Genomic DNA, 16,314 nt, shown 5'->3' with positions numbered 1-16,314 from the left:
AAGTTTTCAAGTGTCGCCATTGAATTATTTCAGTACCAAATTGGGGTTGACGTCGGTATCTCGCTCGAAATATGTCACTGTCACTAGGTGAAATACGTTTAATCACTCTAGCTCACACAGTTCCTCCTCCTCGAATACAGTTCCGTACAGTTATGAAGGTTGCTCCTCGCATACAGTTCCGTAAGGTTATGACGTTTTATACTGCAGCCTCGCTGTGGCACATCGCCGGCGCGTCTCGGTGGTGATGAAACCTACCCAGCGATTATACACACATTTAACCAACAGCAACGCTGACCACCTCCATGCGGTTTATTTGTATAGGCGTACATGAACGACACTTCCATACGGGCACGACTGAAGAACCGAACGTCCAGTAGTGTTCAAAACCTGAAACGAGGAAGCTATCGTACCACGGGCGTAAAATTATCGTAAATGGGTCAATTGTCGGACATCCACAAAATATGTTATGCATTTGGTGGAACAGCGACAGTGTAGTGTACTATGAATTGCTTCCCTGAGGTATAACAATCACTTCTGACATTTATTGTCGGCAACTCAGATGTATTGCTGACGCAGCATAAGTGATGCTATTCCTAGATAACGCCTGCCCAATTTCTGCTACACTGACAGAAACGCTATACAGGAGTCGGATTGGGAAGTAATTCCACACCCACCTTCTTCAGCTTATCTTATGCCAGATTTCCACCTATTCCGCTCTCTATCGAACAATCTTCAAGGCACTTCCTTTCTGTATGAAAATGCGCTCGAGACTTGATGATACTGTTGTAAACAGTGAAGCAGAATATATTATTGACAACTAAAGCCACCATTATATGTATCTGTTGTGTTTATTAAAAACTACGAACTTATGCACCAACCCAACACTAGAAAAAACAATCCGTTTCTATGCTCACTAGATTCAGATCCATTTTTAAATATTTTACTGCTGTGTCTCTCCTACAAGATATCAACCTGTAGTGAACATCACATTCAGGTCACGTTAGTAGCCACACTTCAGGAATCTACTGCCACAACAGGCACAAGCCCCTGTTGCCAAACACTGATCCACGCCTCATATGTTAGTACACGTTTCGGACAACTACAACACTCAGAGTTGTTGCCCACAGAGTTTCAGGCAGTTGCCACGAGAGGAGCCAGGTCTGCTGCCAGTAGAGTGCGGTTCCACAATGATGGCGCTATGTTGACAGGCTCTATATCTGTGCGCAGCGACAGTATTTAAACTGGTGTGCAGCCGTGGAACAGCTGTGTATTGGCAGGTATTCTGCTGCTCGAATCACTCGCCTTCACAACCCTGTATATCTGCATGGCGAAACGGAAGTGAAGCCACGGGAGAACAAAGTCCTCTCTTGGTTGCTGCCATCATGGAGGACCAGGGGATTGAGGTGCTCTAGTTGGCCAGCAATGCAGACTGCAACTAGAAGAAGGAGCAGTACTCTTGGTACATGTCGCCAAGTGCAGCAAGGAAGATGTGGTGTGTACGAAGCCCACGCAAGTGCACGACGCACACGCCTGTAGAAAGACACATGAAAGTATGCCAGGCTCATCTACATCTACATCTACATCAACATGATTACTCTGCAATTCACATTTAAGTGCTTGGCAGAGGGTTCATCGAACCACAATCATACTATCTCTCTACCATTCCACTCCCGAACAGCGCGCGGGAAAAACGAACGCCTAAACCTTTCTGTTCGAGCTCTGATTTCTCTTATTTTATTTTGATGATCATTCCTACCTACGTAGGTTGGGCTCAACAACATATTTTCGCATTCGGAAGAGAAAGTTGGTGACTGAAATTTCGTAAATTGATCTCGCCGCGACGAGAAACGTCATTGTTGTAATGACTTCCATCCCAACTCGCGTATCGTATCTGCCACACTCTCTCCCCTATTACGTGATAATACAAAACGAGCTGCCCTTTTTTGCACCCTTTCGATGTCCTCCGTCAATCCCACCTGGTAAGAATCCCACACCGCGCAGCAATATTCTAACAGAGGACGAACGAGTGTAGTGTAAGCTGTCTCTCTAGTGGAGTGGCTGCATCTTCTAAGTGTCCTGCCAATGAAACGCAACCTTTGGCTCGCCTTCCCCACAATATTATCTATGTGGTCTTTCCAACTGAAGTTGTTCGTAATTTTAACACCCAGGTACTTAGTTGAATTGACAGCGTTGAGAATTGTACTATTTATCGAGTAATCGAATTCCAACGGATTTCTTTTGGAACTCATGTGGATCACCTCACAACAGTTACTGAAACACGAGTCCGTGCCTAGATAACGCAAGGGAAACACGAAAAGAAAGTATGAACTAACCTGTACAAATGCCTAATGACTGCGCTACAATCTACCTGAATTTACGATTACAGTAACTAGAAATTACGCCTTCTATACGAAACTCACACGCAATTTAAGTAAGACTCTACGCAGAAAAGAAGCCATATACGTATCTTTCTGCGCTGTCGATGTGCACCAACTGGGAGCTCAGGCCACACTGTGTGAACTTCAGAATCGTCCACTTGCCGAACTTTCGCAGCTGCAGCTAGCTAGCTGGAGGTGCGAAAAGAAGAAAAGTTGAAGAAGAAGACCTGCACACAACGCTGCCAGTCAAGATGAGGTGGCTGCCAGTGGCACCAAACAGAAGAGGCAGCTGACACTGCTCTCCATGAGCGCCCCCCCCCTCCCCCCCCCCCCCCCCCGCCCTCTGCACTCAAGAGGCAGAAGGTGGAAGAGGGTCGTGTGTCATGGTGAAGACTTGGACACAGTCTCTGGTGGCATGCGCTCCGAATTGCATTTTGCTGTATGGATCTTGTTGTTGACACTCGCAAATAATGCGATAGTTATAACCTTCTGAAAAAGATGCAGCTGGCTGCTTACTACTTCGTTATAGATTTCACTGTAAGTAGGTCTACAGTACTCAGATGTCTGACATGACCTTGCTAGGTGCTACAAGGAACAAACCTGAAAACACCTAGGCCAGTTGAAAAGATCTTGTGCGAAGGAGTGGAATCGGCCTCGGTAATGCCTTCCAAATGTACACTGATGAGCCATGGCGTTATGACCACCTGCTAATGACATGTTGATAGACCTGTGTACAGAAGTAAAGAAGCGATTCTACTTGGCATGGAACTGACAAGCTCTCGGTAAGTTTACAGAGGTACGTGGCACCAGATGTGTACGCACACGTCACGCAGTTCTCGCAAATGACGAACTGGTGGTTGGCGGGGCCGAGCTAGCGACCGGACGTCAACAGAGTTCACGATCACGCTCCCCAAACCACTGTCACACAATTCTGGTCTTGTGTTATCCTGCTTGAAGACGCCGTCGGCGTCGGCGAAGAGATCGAGCGTCAAGTGATGCTGATGAAATTCGTCATAAATAATCCATCACAATTTAAAGAAGAACAGTAAGGTCCATGCCTACGACACTAGAGGGAAAAATGATCTTTATTACCTGCTATTAAAGCTGTCAGTGGCACAGAAGAGAGTCCAATATGCAACAACAAAAATTATTGACCATTTTCCCGATACTATAAAATGTCTGACAGGCAGAAAAACAAGTTTTAAGTCCAATTTAAAATCGTTCCTCCTTTCTCCTGGTAAAACTGGAAATGAGCGTTTGGCGTCATTGACAGGGAAGACCCTTGCGGGTCTGATCCGGCCGCCTTGATGCAGACCGTATTACATTCGACGCCACACTGGGCGACCTGCGCTCCGGATGGGGATGAAACGATGATGAAGACAGCACAAAACCCAGTCTCCGAGCGGAGAAAATCCCCGATCCAGTCGGGAATCGAACCCGGGCCCGTGGGACGGCGATCCGTCACGCTGACCACCTTTCTTTTTTTCGGTACAGTTCGTTGCGTTTGGTCTGGGCAGACGTCAAAAGACATCCGTTCAAGTTAATCGTTCATTCCTTGACTCAGTTTTTTTATTACAGTGAACACGCAGCCCTCTGACAGAACACACTGAGCTACCGTGCCGGCGCCACTGAGCTATCGGGGCGTGCCTTGTCTCCTGGTCAACTTCTTCTATTCCGCAGACGAATTTCTGTTTAAAATATGATATCCATTGAAAACATACTTGTTTTTAAGTGTAGCTGCATGAGTAGGACTAAAATAGTGCATTCATTAATGTTAGCACTAATCATGGTTACGTATCCTATAAAGTAACTCATTCCATATCAGTCCGATAAAAGAATCGTTCAAATGATCAATGGCGTGACTAACTAACTAACTAACAAATGCATGTGGGGCAGTTTGAATGAAGCCATGTGTTTTTGAAATATGGCGTGATTCACAGCGAATAAGGACTGAAGGGTGTGGCAGGACGCTTGTTAACAACATGCAACACTGCCCGTAGCGTGTGCTTCTACGTACTCCGTACAGCAGTCCTACCATGGTTCCTGGTATAATAGTCGATGCCACTTCACGCACAGAATCCACATCCGCCACGACGCACTGGGTTCTACAGATGATCTGGATGGTGTCGAGACCAGGAAAAGGCACATGAAACAGAAAGACCGTGTAAGTTTCGCTGTACGGGAGGGAAGCAGTGGAACTCGCATCATCCAAATCTACATCTGCAGTTTGTAAACTGCATCTCATTTTACAGCGGCTGGCGTAGGCTACATGGCACAACACTACAATTAGTCAGCCTCCCCCCTCCATTTGCTCTTTCCAATCAGACTGACGCAGGGGGAACACGCAGGATTTAGATTCAGGGAGACAGCAGTGCGACTCCCCGTGCGGCCATACGGACTTCCTAACTCGCCGCAGCTATATGCTAGGCTGGCTTCTTTGAAAAATACGCGACCCATCCATGTCCGTGCTGCAACTGTAATGATCTTGTCGTCGACAAGACGATAAAGACGACATTGCAGTCCCCGAGTTGTTCATGTCCGAAGGAACATTCTATCGTGCTTCTGCGATAGCATATCCATCCGTCGACTTCAGGCAAGTGACTTTCAATAAAAATGTCTCCCTCGTACGGGAATATACGAATAATGGAAGTACGAGTACAGGTTGTAGACGCGTGGTTGACCACATATGGAAGTACGGGTCTGGCTATGAAGCGCCCTCGGATAGCCTATTGCAAAGGCGATCATTCGCGATAAAAGGAGGAGACGGGTTCGAGTCCCGGAGCGGCACAAATTTTCATTGTCGTCATTCCAATACACAACTGATGGTTGTCCATGTTCGCAACTCCAAATACAGATCACGTAGAGGTTAAATAATCCTACGACTCTTTTCTTCCATTTGCGAACTGTGCTCTACAAGATACACTGACTGTACGCGTCTGCGACAGTCAGAATATTTTCAGTTTCAATGTGCTCGTGGTGGAATTGACTGTAGTATCAGATACGAAGTGGCTTCAGAAATTGAGTTACTTTTTTTGATACGTGAAATTCAGCACTCTCAGATTAATTGCCCAAACCTGTTAGATCCAACCGTAAAAAATTCTCGAATAAATCAACTTTGAAGTTTTCCGGCAATCTTTAACACGCTAATGCAAGGTCGATTTTTTCTCAACAGGCTGTGTGGATGTCTAGTAAGAATGCTCCCCTGCCATATGGGGAGTTTAGGGTCGATTTCCGGCTGATTCAAATTTTTTAACAATATTGTATCTCTTGTTAACAAATCCATGACATTTAAAATATGTAAAGATGAAAAAAGTCAGTAGCGCTCGAGTCTGGTAATCGCTGGTTCGAGTCTCGTTTCAGTCATTATTTGTTCGATTTTTTCCGTTCAGTTCTCACACCTACATCATTTAAATATGAAAATTCATCAAATATATGCTAATTAACAGTGTCTAATTGCTACTTTCATAGAAAAAGCACGTTTTCTTGTTTTTAGTTACATATTGCACACAAAAATCCGATTTTAGTTGTAAATATAAACTCTTAATTACTGATCGTTTATAAAAGGTTGTTTGCGCTAAAAGAAACATCACAATATAAATTCCTTTTCATCCTTAATTATTGTGGCCCTCAGTGAAATTTTCATGGAACATGCACCTTTGTTTGAAATTTTCACATACGAATCGAATCCACGCCAGACACATGGTAGGCGAGCACTCTATCAAAAATGGTTCAAGTGGCTCTGAGCACAATGGGACTTAACATCTGAGGTCATCAGTCCCCTAGAACTTAGAACTACTTAACCCTAACTAACCTAAGGACAGCTCACACATCCATGCCCGAGGCAGTATTCGAACCTGCGACTGTAGCGGTCGTTCGGTTCCAGACTGAAGCGCCTAGAACCGCACGGCCACACGGCCGGCACTCTATCACACAGCCACACTGTAATATGGAGCGGTTGTTGTTGTACCACTGAGATTCAATATTAAAGCACCGTGATCGGAAAACAATGAAGCTCCCTTGCTTTCAAGCAAATTTAGTTCTAAAAGGTAATATCTCAGTTTAACAGAGGTAGGTCCATCTTTAAAAAGTTAATAGACATACATGAAATATACATGTCAGCCATTATACGACAGAACATTTAGTTTAAAGAGGCATCTAACCATTAAAAGAAAATTCACCCTTACGAAAGATGCTTTTTATTTCCATTAACGGGCATTCAAGTGGCAAAACCTCAACGAGCTAACAATGAATGAATGAAAGGTACAACTATGTCCAAGTCAGATCTTGGTAGCAATTTTAGGACCGTGTAATGAATGTTTCCTATGGTGAAGAAAGCAGCATATTAGCAAGTGCTAATGAAAAGTGAACTCGGAAGAACATAGACCGTTCACAGATCCCACAAATAAAACAACTAGTAGCAGTCATCAGTTGTCAAAACAGCTAACTCCGAAAAGTTAACAAATACCGCGCCACCTGAACTATTTCACGGAAAACCATTACTGGCCGAATCTCACCAAAGTTCCAGTACTCAACTGCATGTGAACGGCAGTTAACAGCGTACTTGCCTCATCTTCACGTGTGCGGCCCGCGAGGATGCCAGCAAGACCGTTGTTCGTAGACGCAGAAGGCAGAGTCTCTCAACAGAAATTCTGACTTCTCCCTCCAGTTTTGGAAAAACTCCCAAGTTAGCCACCAGTGACGGTAATGATTCCGAGAGCCGTCCAGCCCCTAGCCAAGTTTTGCCGGGATCGCAAACACGGCCTCAATGAAATTTCAAAGTTTCGACAGAGCGCCAGCAAGAGTTTTTGCTCATTTTGTGGATAGGGAATAGTGGTGGTAATAAAATATCGATATATCGATATTTTTCCAAAATTAACATATATATCGGCGATATTCCCCCCCCCCCCCCAATATATCGATATATATATATTCACAACATTCGGTACATATTTGAAGTTGCTATCTTGAAACTGTAAATTTATTTTCACTGTGTGAGGGAGCCTTACTGCTTTTTCAGCTTTCATCACGTCCAGTCTTTCTCTTTGACTGTGTGAAGCATGTATATGTGGCACAAAAGGCGAAGTCCGATTACACTAGGGGGCGGGGAGGGGGGGGGGTGAATGGAATAAGATTATTTCCAATGCATGCAATATGTAATTAGAAACAAGAACACGTGTATTATTCATAAAAATGATGATGAATTTTATAATTGTTAGATGTAGGTATTTCAAATTGAACGGAAAAAAAGATGACTTAGGCGAGCCATGAACTGCACTAGATTATCAACCTACTACGCTACCGATTCCTCTACACATCTAACGTGCGCGTGTGTCTAAGCTGTATCAAGTACAGTCCCTGGGGAAACCTCAAAGCCGATTTCTTCTGTAAATTTCTCCTACTTTGCAACATTGAGAACAACCTATTTCTCGGCACTTTTCAATCGTGTTCAACATGCGTGTTTTACTACGGAACATCAGGGAGTTGCAGCCATTTTCATATTGCGTATTAACAGCGCGAAAATCAGACTATAACAGTACAGAGATTGTGGCTGCAGACGATTTTTGAAGTAAAAACTACATACCTAAGGCGTGATTAAGAAAGACGTTGATGGCTGTTAATACATTAGAATAGCTCAAAGTTTCATTTAACATAACTTAGTAAAAATATATCTAATGCATAAATAGGACCTACTTCCAAGAGCACAACAACATCAGTGTACGTGTGCTATGGTATCTGACCAATCGTCGCGTTTTGTTTAAATTAGGTTCATTCTTATCATGAACAGAGTGTACGCTGCTGTGCAGAATAAACGGAAAAATTCAGCTTCTCACAACTCGAAGTGAACGGCTACTTCACTTCCTACCTTGACAGTAAGGGATATGTGGAAATACACCTGACCATTAAAATTGCTACACCAAGAAGAAATGCAGATGATAAACGAGTATTCATTAGACAAATATATTATACTAGAACTGACATGTGATTACATTTTCATGCAATTTGGGTGCATAGATCCTGAGAAATCAGTACCCAGAACAACGACCTCTGGCCGTAATAATGGCCTTGATACACCTGGGGATTGAGTCAAGCAGAGCTTGGATGGCGTGTACAGGTACAGCTGCCCATGCAGCTTCAACACGATACCACAGTTCATCAAGACTAGTGACTGGCGTATTGTGACGAGCCAGTTGCTCACCCACCATTGACCAGACGTTTTCAATTGGTGAGAGATCTGGAGAATGTGCTGGCCAAGGCAGCAGTCGAACATTTTCTGTATCCAGAAAGTCCCGTACAGGGCTTGCAACATGCGGTCGTGCATTATCCTGCTGAAATGTAGGGTTTCGCTGGGATCGAATGAAGGGTAAAGCCACGGGTCGTAACACATCTGAAATGTAGCGTCGACTGTTCAAAGTGCCGTCAATGCGAACAAGAAGTGACCGAGACGTGTAACCAATGGCACCCCATACCATCATGCCGGGTGATACGCCAGTATGGCGATGACGAATACACGCTTCCAATGCGCGTTCACCGCGATGTCGCCAAACACGGATGCGACCATCATGATGCTGTAAACAGAACCTGGATTCATCCGCAAAATGACATTTTGTCATTCGTGCACCCAGGTTCGTCGTTGAGTATACCATCGCAGGCGCTCCTGTCTTTGATGCAGTGTGAAGGGTAACCGCAGCCACGGTCTCCGAGCTGGTAGTCGATGCTACTGCAAACGTCGTCGAACTGTTCGTGCAGATGGTTGTTGTCTTGCAGACGTGGCTGCACGATCCGTTACAGCCATGCGGATAAGACGCCTCTCATCTCGACTGCTAGTGATACGAGGCCGTTGGGATCCAGCACGGCATTCCGTATTATCCTCCTGAACCCACCTATTCCATATTCTGCTAACAGTCATTGGATCTCGACGAACGCGAGCAGCAATGTCGCGATACGATAAACCGCAATCGCGATACGCTACAATCCGACCCTTATCAAAGTCGGAAACGTGATGGTACGCATTTCTCCTCCTTGCACGAGGCATCACAGCAACGTTTCACCAGGCGACGCCGGTCAACTGCTGTTCGTGTATGAGAAATCGGTTGTAAACTTTCCTCGTGTCAGCACGTTGTAGGTGTGGCCACCGGCGCCAACCTTGTGTGAATGCTCTGAAAAGCTAATCATTTGCATATCACAGCATCTTCTTTCTGTCGGTTAAATTTCGCGTCTGTGGCACATCTTCTTCGTGGTGTAGCAATTTTAATGGCCAGTAGTGTACATTTGCGTTTTGCAACTTGTTTTTGTGGTCTTCAGTTCGAAGACTGGTTAGATGCAGCTTTCCGTGCAACTCTACCCTGTATGAGCCTCTTCATCTCCGAGTACCTACTGCAACCTACACCCTTCTCAGTCTGCATAGTATATTCATCTCTTGGTCTCCCGATTCCCCCCCCCCCCCCCCCAACTTCCCACCAATACTAAATTTGTGATCCCTTGATGTCTCAGAATATGTCCTATCAACCGATCCCTTCTTCTGGTAAAGTTGTGCCACAAACTTGTCTCCTCAATTCTATTCAGAACTTCCTCATTACTTACGTGATCGACCCACGCAACCTTCAGCATTCTTCTGTAGCACAACATTTTGATAGCTTCTATTCTCATTTTGTCTTAACTGTGTATCGTCCATGTTTCACTTCCATATATGGCACACTCCATACAAATACCTCCAGAAAAGACTTCCTGACAGTTAAATCCATATTCCATTTTACGTGATCTACTCACCTAATCTTCAGCATTCTTTTGTAGCACAACATTTCGAAAGCTTCTATTCTCTTCTTATCTAAACTGTTTATCGTCCATGTTTCACTTCTATACATGGCTACATTCCATACAAATTCCTTCAGAAAAGTTAAATCTATGTTGCATGTTAACAAATTCCGCTTCTTCAAAAATGCTTTCCATGCCATTGGTTCAAAAAATGGTTCAAATGGCTCTGAGCACTATGCGACTTAACTTCTGAGGTCATCAGTCGCCTAGAACTTAGAACTAATTGAACATAACTAACCTAAGGACGTCGCACACATCCATGCCCGAGGCAGGATTCCAACCTGCGACCGTAGCGGTCGCTCGGTTCCAGACTGTAGCGCCTAGAAACGCTCGGCCACACTGGCCGGCTCCTTGCCATTGACAGTCTGCAGTTTATATCCTCTCTACGTCGGCTGTCACTGATTATTTTGTTGCCCAAATAGCAAAACTCATCTTCTACTTTAAATGTCTTGTTTCCTAATCTGATTTCCTTAGCACCACGTGATTTAATACTACTACATTCCATTATCCTCGTTTTGCTTTTGTTCATCTTATATCCTTCTTGCAACACATTTTCCACGCCGTTCAACTGCTCTTCCAGGTCCTTTTCTGTCTGAGAGAAATTCAATGTTATCGGCAAACCTCAAAGTTCCTATTTCTCCTCCATGAATTGTAATTCCTACTCCAAATCTCTCTTTGGTTTCTTGCACTGCTTGTTCAGTACACATATTGAATAATATCGATGATATGCCATAATGGTGTTTCACTCCCTTTTCAACCATTGCTTTCTTTTCATGTCCCTCGACGCTTAAAAACTGCTACCTGGTTTCTGTATAAATTGCAAATAGCCTTTCGCTCGCTGTGCTTTACCCCCGCTACCCTCAGAATTCCAAAGACAATCAACTCTGTCAAAACTTTCTCTAGGCCTACAAATGCTATATACAGTACGTAGGTTTGCCTTTCTTTAACCTATCTTCTAACATAGGTCATAGGGTTAGTATTACCTCGTGTGTGCATACATTTCTCCGGAATCCAAACCGATCTTCCCCGAGATCGGCTTCTATAAATTTTTCCATTCTTCTGTAATGGAAATGGCATGTGGCTAGGGCCTCCCGTCGGGGACGCCGTTCGCCTCGTGCAAGTCTTTCGAGTTGACCTCACTTCGGCGAATTGCGTGTCGATGGGGATGAAATGATGATGATAAGGACAACACACCACCCAGTCCCTGAGCGGAGAAACTCTCCGAACCAGCCGGGAATCGAACCCGGGCCGTTAGGTATGACATTCCGTCGCGCTGACCACTCAGCTGCCAGGGGCGGGCGTTCTTCTGTAAAGAATTAGTGTTAGTATTTTGCAACCATGACTTATTAAACAGATAATTCGGCAATTTTCACATCTGTCCGCAATTGCTTTCTTAGGAATTGGAATTACTACATTAATCTTGAAGTGTGAGGGTATTTCGCCTGTCTCATACATCTTCCACACCAGGTGGAAGAGTTTTGTCCTGGTTGGCTCTCCCACGGCTATCAGTAGTTATCACGGAATATCGTCCACTCCCGGGGCTTTGTTTCGACTTAGATGTTTCAGAGCTCTGTCACATTCTTCTCACAGTATCGTATCTCCCATGTCATCTTCACCTGCGTCCACTTCCGTTTCTATAATATTGCTTTCAACTTCATCTGCCTTATAGAGATCCCCTATACACTCTTTCCACCTTTCTGCTTTCCCTTCTTTGCTTAGGACTGGTTGACCATCTGAGCTCTTGATATTCATATAGCTACTTCTATTTTCCCCAAAGACCTCTTTAATTTTCCTGTAGGCGATATCTATCTTTCCCCTAGAGAAATGTGCTTCTAAATCCTTATATTCGTCCTCTAGCCATTCCTGCTTAGCAATTTTGCACTTCCTGTCAATCTCATTTTAAACACGTTTCTATTCCCTTTAGCCTGCTTCATTTGCTGCGTTTTTAAATTTTCTCCTTTCATCAAATAAATTCAGTATTCCTTGTATTCTAGGATTTCGTCTTTTCACCTGCCTGACCCCTACTGCCTTCATTATTTCATCTCTTAAAGCTACCCATTCGTCTTCTACTGTATTCTTTGCCCCTGTTCTAATCAAACGTTGCCTAATGCTCCCTCTGAAACTCTCAACAACCTCTGATTCTTTCAACTTATCCAGGTGCCATCTCCTTAATTTCCTCCCTTTCTCCAATTTCTTTAGTTTTAATCTCAGCGACACAGATAGCCGTACCGTAGGTAGAACCAGAACAGACGTGTATCTATTGAGAGACGAGCCTTTTCAGTAGCTGCTGCGGCAACGGTCTGGACGATTGATTGATATGGCCTTGTAACATCAACCAAAACAGCTTTGCTGCGCTAGTACTGCGAATGACTGAAAGCAAGGGGAAACAACAGCCGTAATTTTTCTCGAGGACATGCAGCTCTACTGTATGGTTAAATGATGATTGCGTCATCTTGGGTAAAACATTCTTTAAGTAAAATAGTCACCCACTTGGATCTCTGGCCGCACAAATGTTCACGATGAACAGCGGAGTGGCAGTCCCAGTACTCTGACCGACGACATCGTTGATCAAGCGAACCAAAAAGTTCGAAATGGTTGAAATGGCTCTGAGCACTATGGGACTTAACATCTGAGGTCATCAGTCCCCTAGAACTTAGAACTACTTATACCTAACTAACCTGAGGACATCACACAACACCCAGTCATCACGAGGCAGAGAAAATCCCTGACCCCGCCGGGAATCGAACCCGGGAACCCGGGCGCGGAAAGCGAGAACGCTACCGCACGACCACGAGCTGCGGACCAAAAAGTTCTAAACTATGTCGAGTGACTATTAGTTGTCTGGCTAATGAATTCCAAAATGTTTCTGGAACCCCAATTTGCATGGCTCTCACCGAACAGCTTGCATATCACAAACTGCACGCGAGGTGGGTTCCAAAAATGCTTACTGATCAGTCCAAAGAGCAAAGAATGCGTAGTACACCACAGTTTTTGGAGCCCTACAGACAAGATGCAGATGATTCGTTTTCCACAGTGTTATGGGCGGCGAGAAGTGAATATCGTGCACAAACGCAGAATCGGAACAACAGTTAATGTAGTAGCGCCATTAAAGTTCGCCCAAACAAAAAAAAGTTAAGCAATCTCCGATCTAGAATCGAGAAATGATGGCTACTTTTTTTGGAACGAAAAGGGCGAAGGGCTTGAAAGGGATGCAGTAGGTGAGAAAGGAGAAAGATAGAACTGCAGCCTATCCCCGATGTTATTCAATCTTCACACTGAGCAAGCAGTAAAGGAAACGAAAGAAAAATCTGTAGGAATTAAAGTTCAGGAGGAAGAAATAAAAACTTTGAGGTACGACAGTGACATTGTAATTCTGTCAGAGAAAAGAACATGGAAGAGCAGTTGAAGGGAATGGACTGTGTCTTGAAAGAAGGATATAAGATGAACACCAACAGAAGTAAAACAAGGATAATGGAATGTAGTCGAACTAAATTTGGCGAAGCTGAAGGAATTATATTGGGAAACGAGACACTTAAAGCCGACCGCTGTGGCACGAGCAGTTCTAGGCGCTTCAGTCCGGCACCGCACTACTGCTACGGTCGCAGGTTCCAGTTGGGTTGGGTTGTTTTGGGGGAGGAGACCAGACAGCGAGGTCATCTCTCTCATCGGATTAGTGAAGGACGGGGAAGGAAGTCGGCCGTGCCCTTTCAAAGGAACCATCCCGGCATTTGCCTGGAGCGAATTAGGGAAATCACGGAAAACCTAAATCAGGATGGCCGGACGCGGGATGCAGGTTCGAATCCTGCCTCGGGCATGGATGTGTGTGATGTCCTTAGGTTAGTTAGATTTAAGTAGTTTCTAAGTCTAGGGCACTGATGACCTCAGATGTTAAGTCCCATAGTGCTTAGAGCCATCTGAGACACTTAAAGTAAGAGACGACTTTTGTGATTTGGGCAGCAAAATAACGATGCCTGCAGTAGAGGACATACAAAATGTGGACTGGCAATGCCAAGTAAAGCGTTTCTGAAGAAGTGAAGTTTGTCAAGATCGAATATAGATGTTTGGAATTATTTTTATGAGGATATTTGTATGGAGTATAGCCCTGTATGGAAGTGAAATGTAGCGCTGCAGAAGAATGCTGAAGATTAGATAGGTAGATGAAGTAAGTAATGGGGAAGTATGAACAGACTTGGCAGGGAAAGAAATTTGTGCCATAACTTGACTAAAAGAAGGGACTGGTTGATAGGATGCATTCTAAGATATCAAGGGATCATCAATTCAGTACTGGATAGAAGTGTGCGGGGTAAAAAAATTGTAGAGGGAGGCCAAGAGATAAATATAGTAAGCTGATTCAGAAGGCTGTAGCTTGCTGTAGCTGTTCAGAGATAAAGCGGCTTTCACAGGACAGGGCAGCATGGGGAGCGCCATCAAACCAGTGGACGAAGACCAAACCAGCAATGAGGCTAGAGGAGCTGTTATGCGGTATTTGTCTCATGGGTAGTGTTTAATTTTTTCCAGTGTGCTTTTTCTAACAAACATGTCGGCCTATGTACAGCCAGTTGTTTTGTTCTCGTTATTAAGATGCGGTTGAGATGTCCAGTTTCCTGCCGCAAGAGCCGTGTGTTGCTTCACCACTGTGTGCACAAAACTGAGCTTATGTTTACCTTTGCGACGGCGAAGAGAGCGACAGCTGCAAATACGAAAGCGAAGTAGCTCTTCATGTCGACAAATCGCTGATGATCCATACTCGCTGGTCGGCCACCAAGTGTCGCCACAGGCCAGGTCACCGCCATATTTGTACCCTGCCGAGCCTCCGGGCCTTGTTATTCTTCCGGCACGCATGACTGTCACACGCTTCCGTTAAAACCCAGACCCTGTTATTAGCGCTTCTGACGTGTGAAAAAACGGACGAAAGCGCTAGCAGAAAAAAAATGGGCATGACTGGCGGAAACGAGCGTGAAAAATCACTTGTTAAGCTGCAGGTGTCTGTTAAAAAAATGCAGACGCATTTCCTGTGCCACGTTCGGCGACTTTGTGTTTCAGAGTGTGGCCCGGCTTTAGTCTGGAACAACTATGGCCAAACCGCATCCACGAGACGCTGCACTGCTTTTTAATCACGAAGAATTTCCGATCATACGTACACTACTGGCCATTAAAATTGCTACACCAAGAAGAAATGCAGATGATAAACGGGTATTCATTGGACAAATATATTATACGGGAACTGACATGTGATTACATTTTCACGCAATTTGGGCGTATAGATCCTGAGAAATCAGTACCCAGAACAACCACCTCTGGCCGTAATAACAGCCTTGATACGCCTGGGCATTCAGTCAAAGAGAGCTTGGATGGCGTGTACAGGTACAACTGCCCATGCAGCTTCAACACGATACCACAGCTAATCAAGAGTAGTGGCTGGCGTATTGTGACGAGCCAGTTGCTCGGCCACAATTCACCAGACGTTTTCAATTGGAAAGAGATCTGGAGAATGTGCTGGCCAAGGCAGCAGTCGAACATTTTCTGTATCCAGAAAGGCCCGTACAGGCCCTGCAACATGCGGTCGTGCATTATCCTGCTGAAATGTAGGGTTTCGCAGGGATCGAATGAAGGGTAGAGCCACGGGTCATATCTGAAATGTAACGTCCACTGTTCAAAGTGCCGTGAATGCGAACAAGAGATGACCGAGACGTGTAACCAATGGCACGCCATATCATCACGCCGGGTGATACGCCAGTATGGCGATGACGAATACACGCTTCCAATGTGCGTTCACCGCGATGTCGCCAATCACGGATGTGACCATCATGATGCTGTAAACAGAACCTGGATTCATCCGAAAAAATGACGTTTTGCCATTTGTGCTCCCAGGTTTGTCGTTGAGTACACCATTGCAGGCGCTCCTGTCTGTGATGCAGCGTCAAGGGTAACCGCAGCCATAGTCTCCGAGCTGATAGTCCATGGTGCTGCAAACGTCGTCGAACTGTTCGTGCAGATGGTGGTTGTCTTGCAAACGTCCCCATTTGTTGACTCAGGGATCGAGACTTGGCTGCACTATGCATTACAACCGTGCGTATAAGATGCCTTTGATCTCGACTGCTAGTGATACGAGGCCGTTGGAATC

General features: G+C 44.9%; 1 protein-coding gene across 1 annotated transcript in view; it reads right to left on the bottom strand.

Annotated features, from left to right (window-relative positions):
* LOC124717191 overlaps positions 1-15,004 on the bottom strand; it is a 30,481-nt gene extending 15,477 nt beyond the window's left edge. Inside the window, exon 1 of the mRNA XM_047243969.1 lies at positions 14,855-15,004. Within this exon, the coding sequence (XP_047099925.1) occupies positions 14,855-14,983 (129 nt within the window). The 5' untranslated portion in view covers positions 14,984-15,004. The remainder of the gene's footprint in view (positions 1-14,854) is intronic.
* Between the last annotated feature and the right edge of the window lie 1,310 nt (positions 15,005-16,314).

Source organism: Schistocerca piceifrons, chromosome 9, assembly GCF_021461385.2.
Source record: "Schistocerca piceifrons isolate TAMUIC-IGC-003096 chromosome 9, iqSchPice1.1, whole genome shotgun sequence".
Classification (NCBI taxonomy): Eukaryota; Metazoa; Arthropoda; class Insecta; order Orthoptera; family Acrididae; genus Schistocerca; species Schistocerca piceifrons.
The sequence above is the reverse complement of the archived record's forward strand: the minus strand, read 5'-3'. Positions and strand labels throughout refer to the sequence as shown.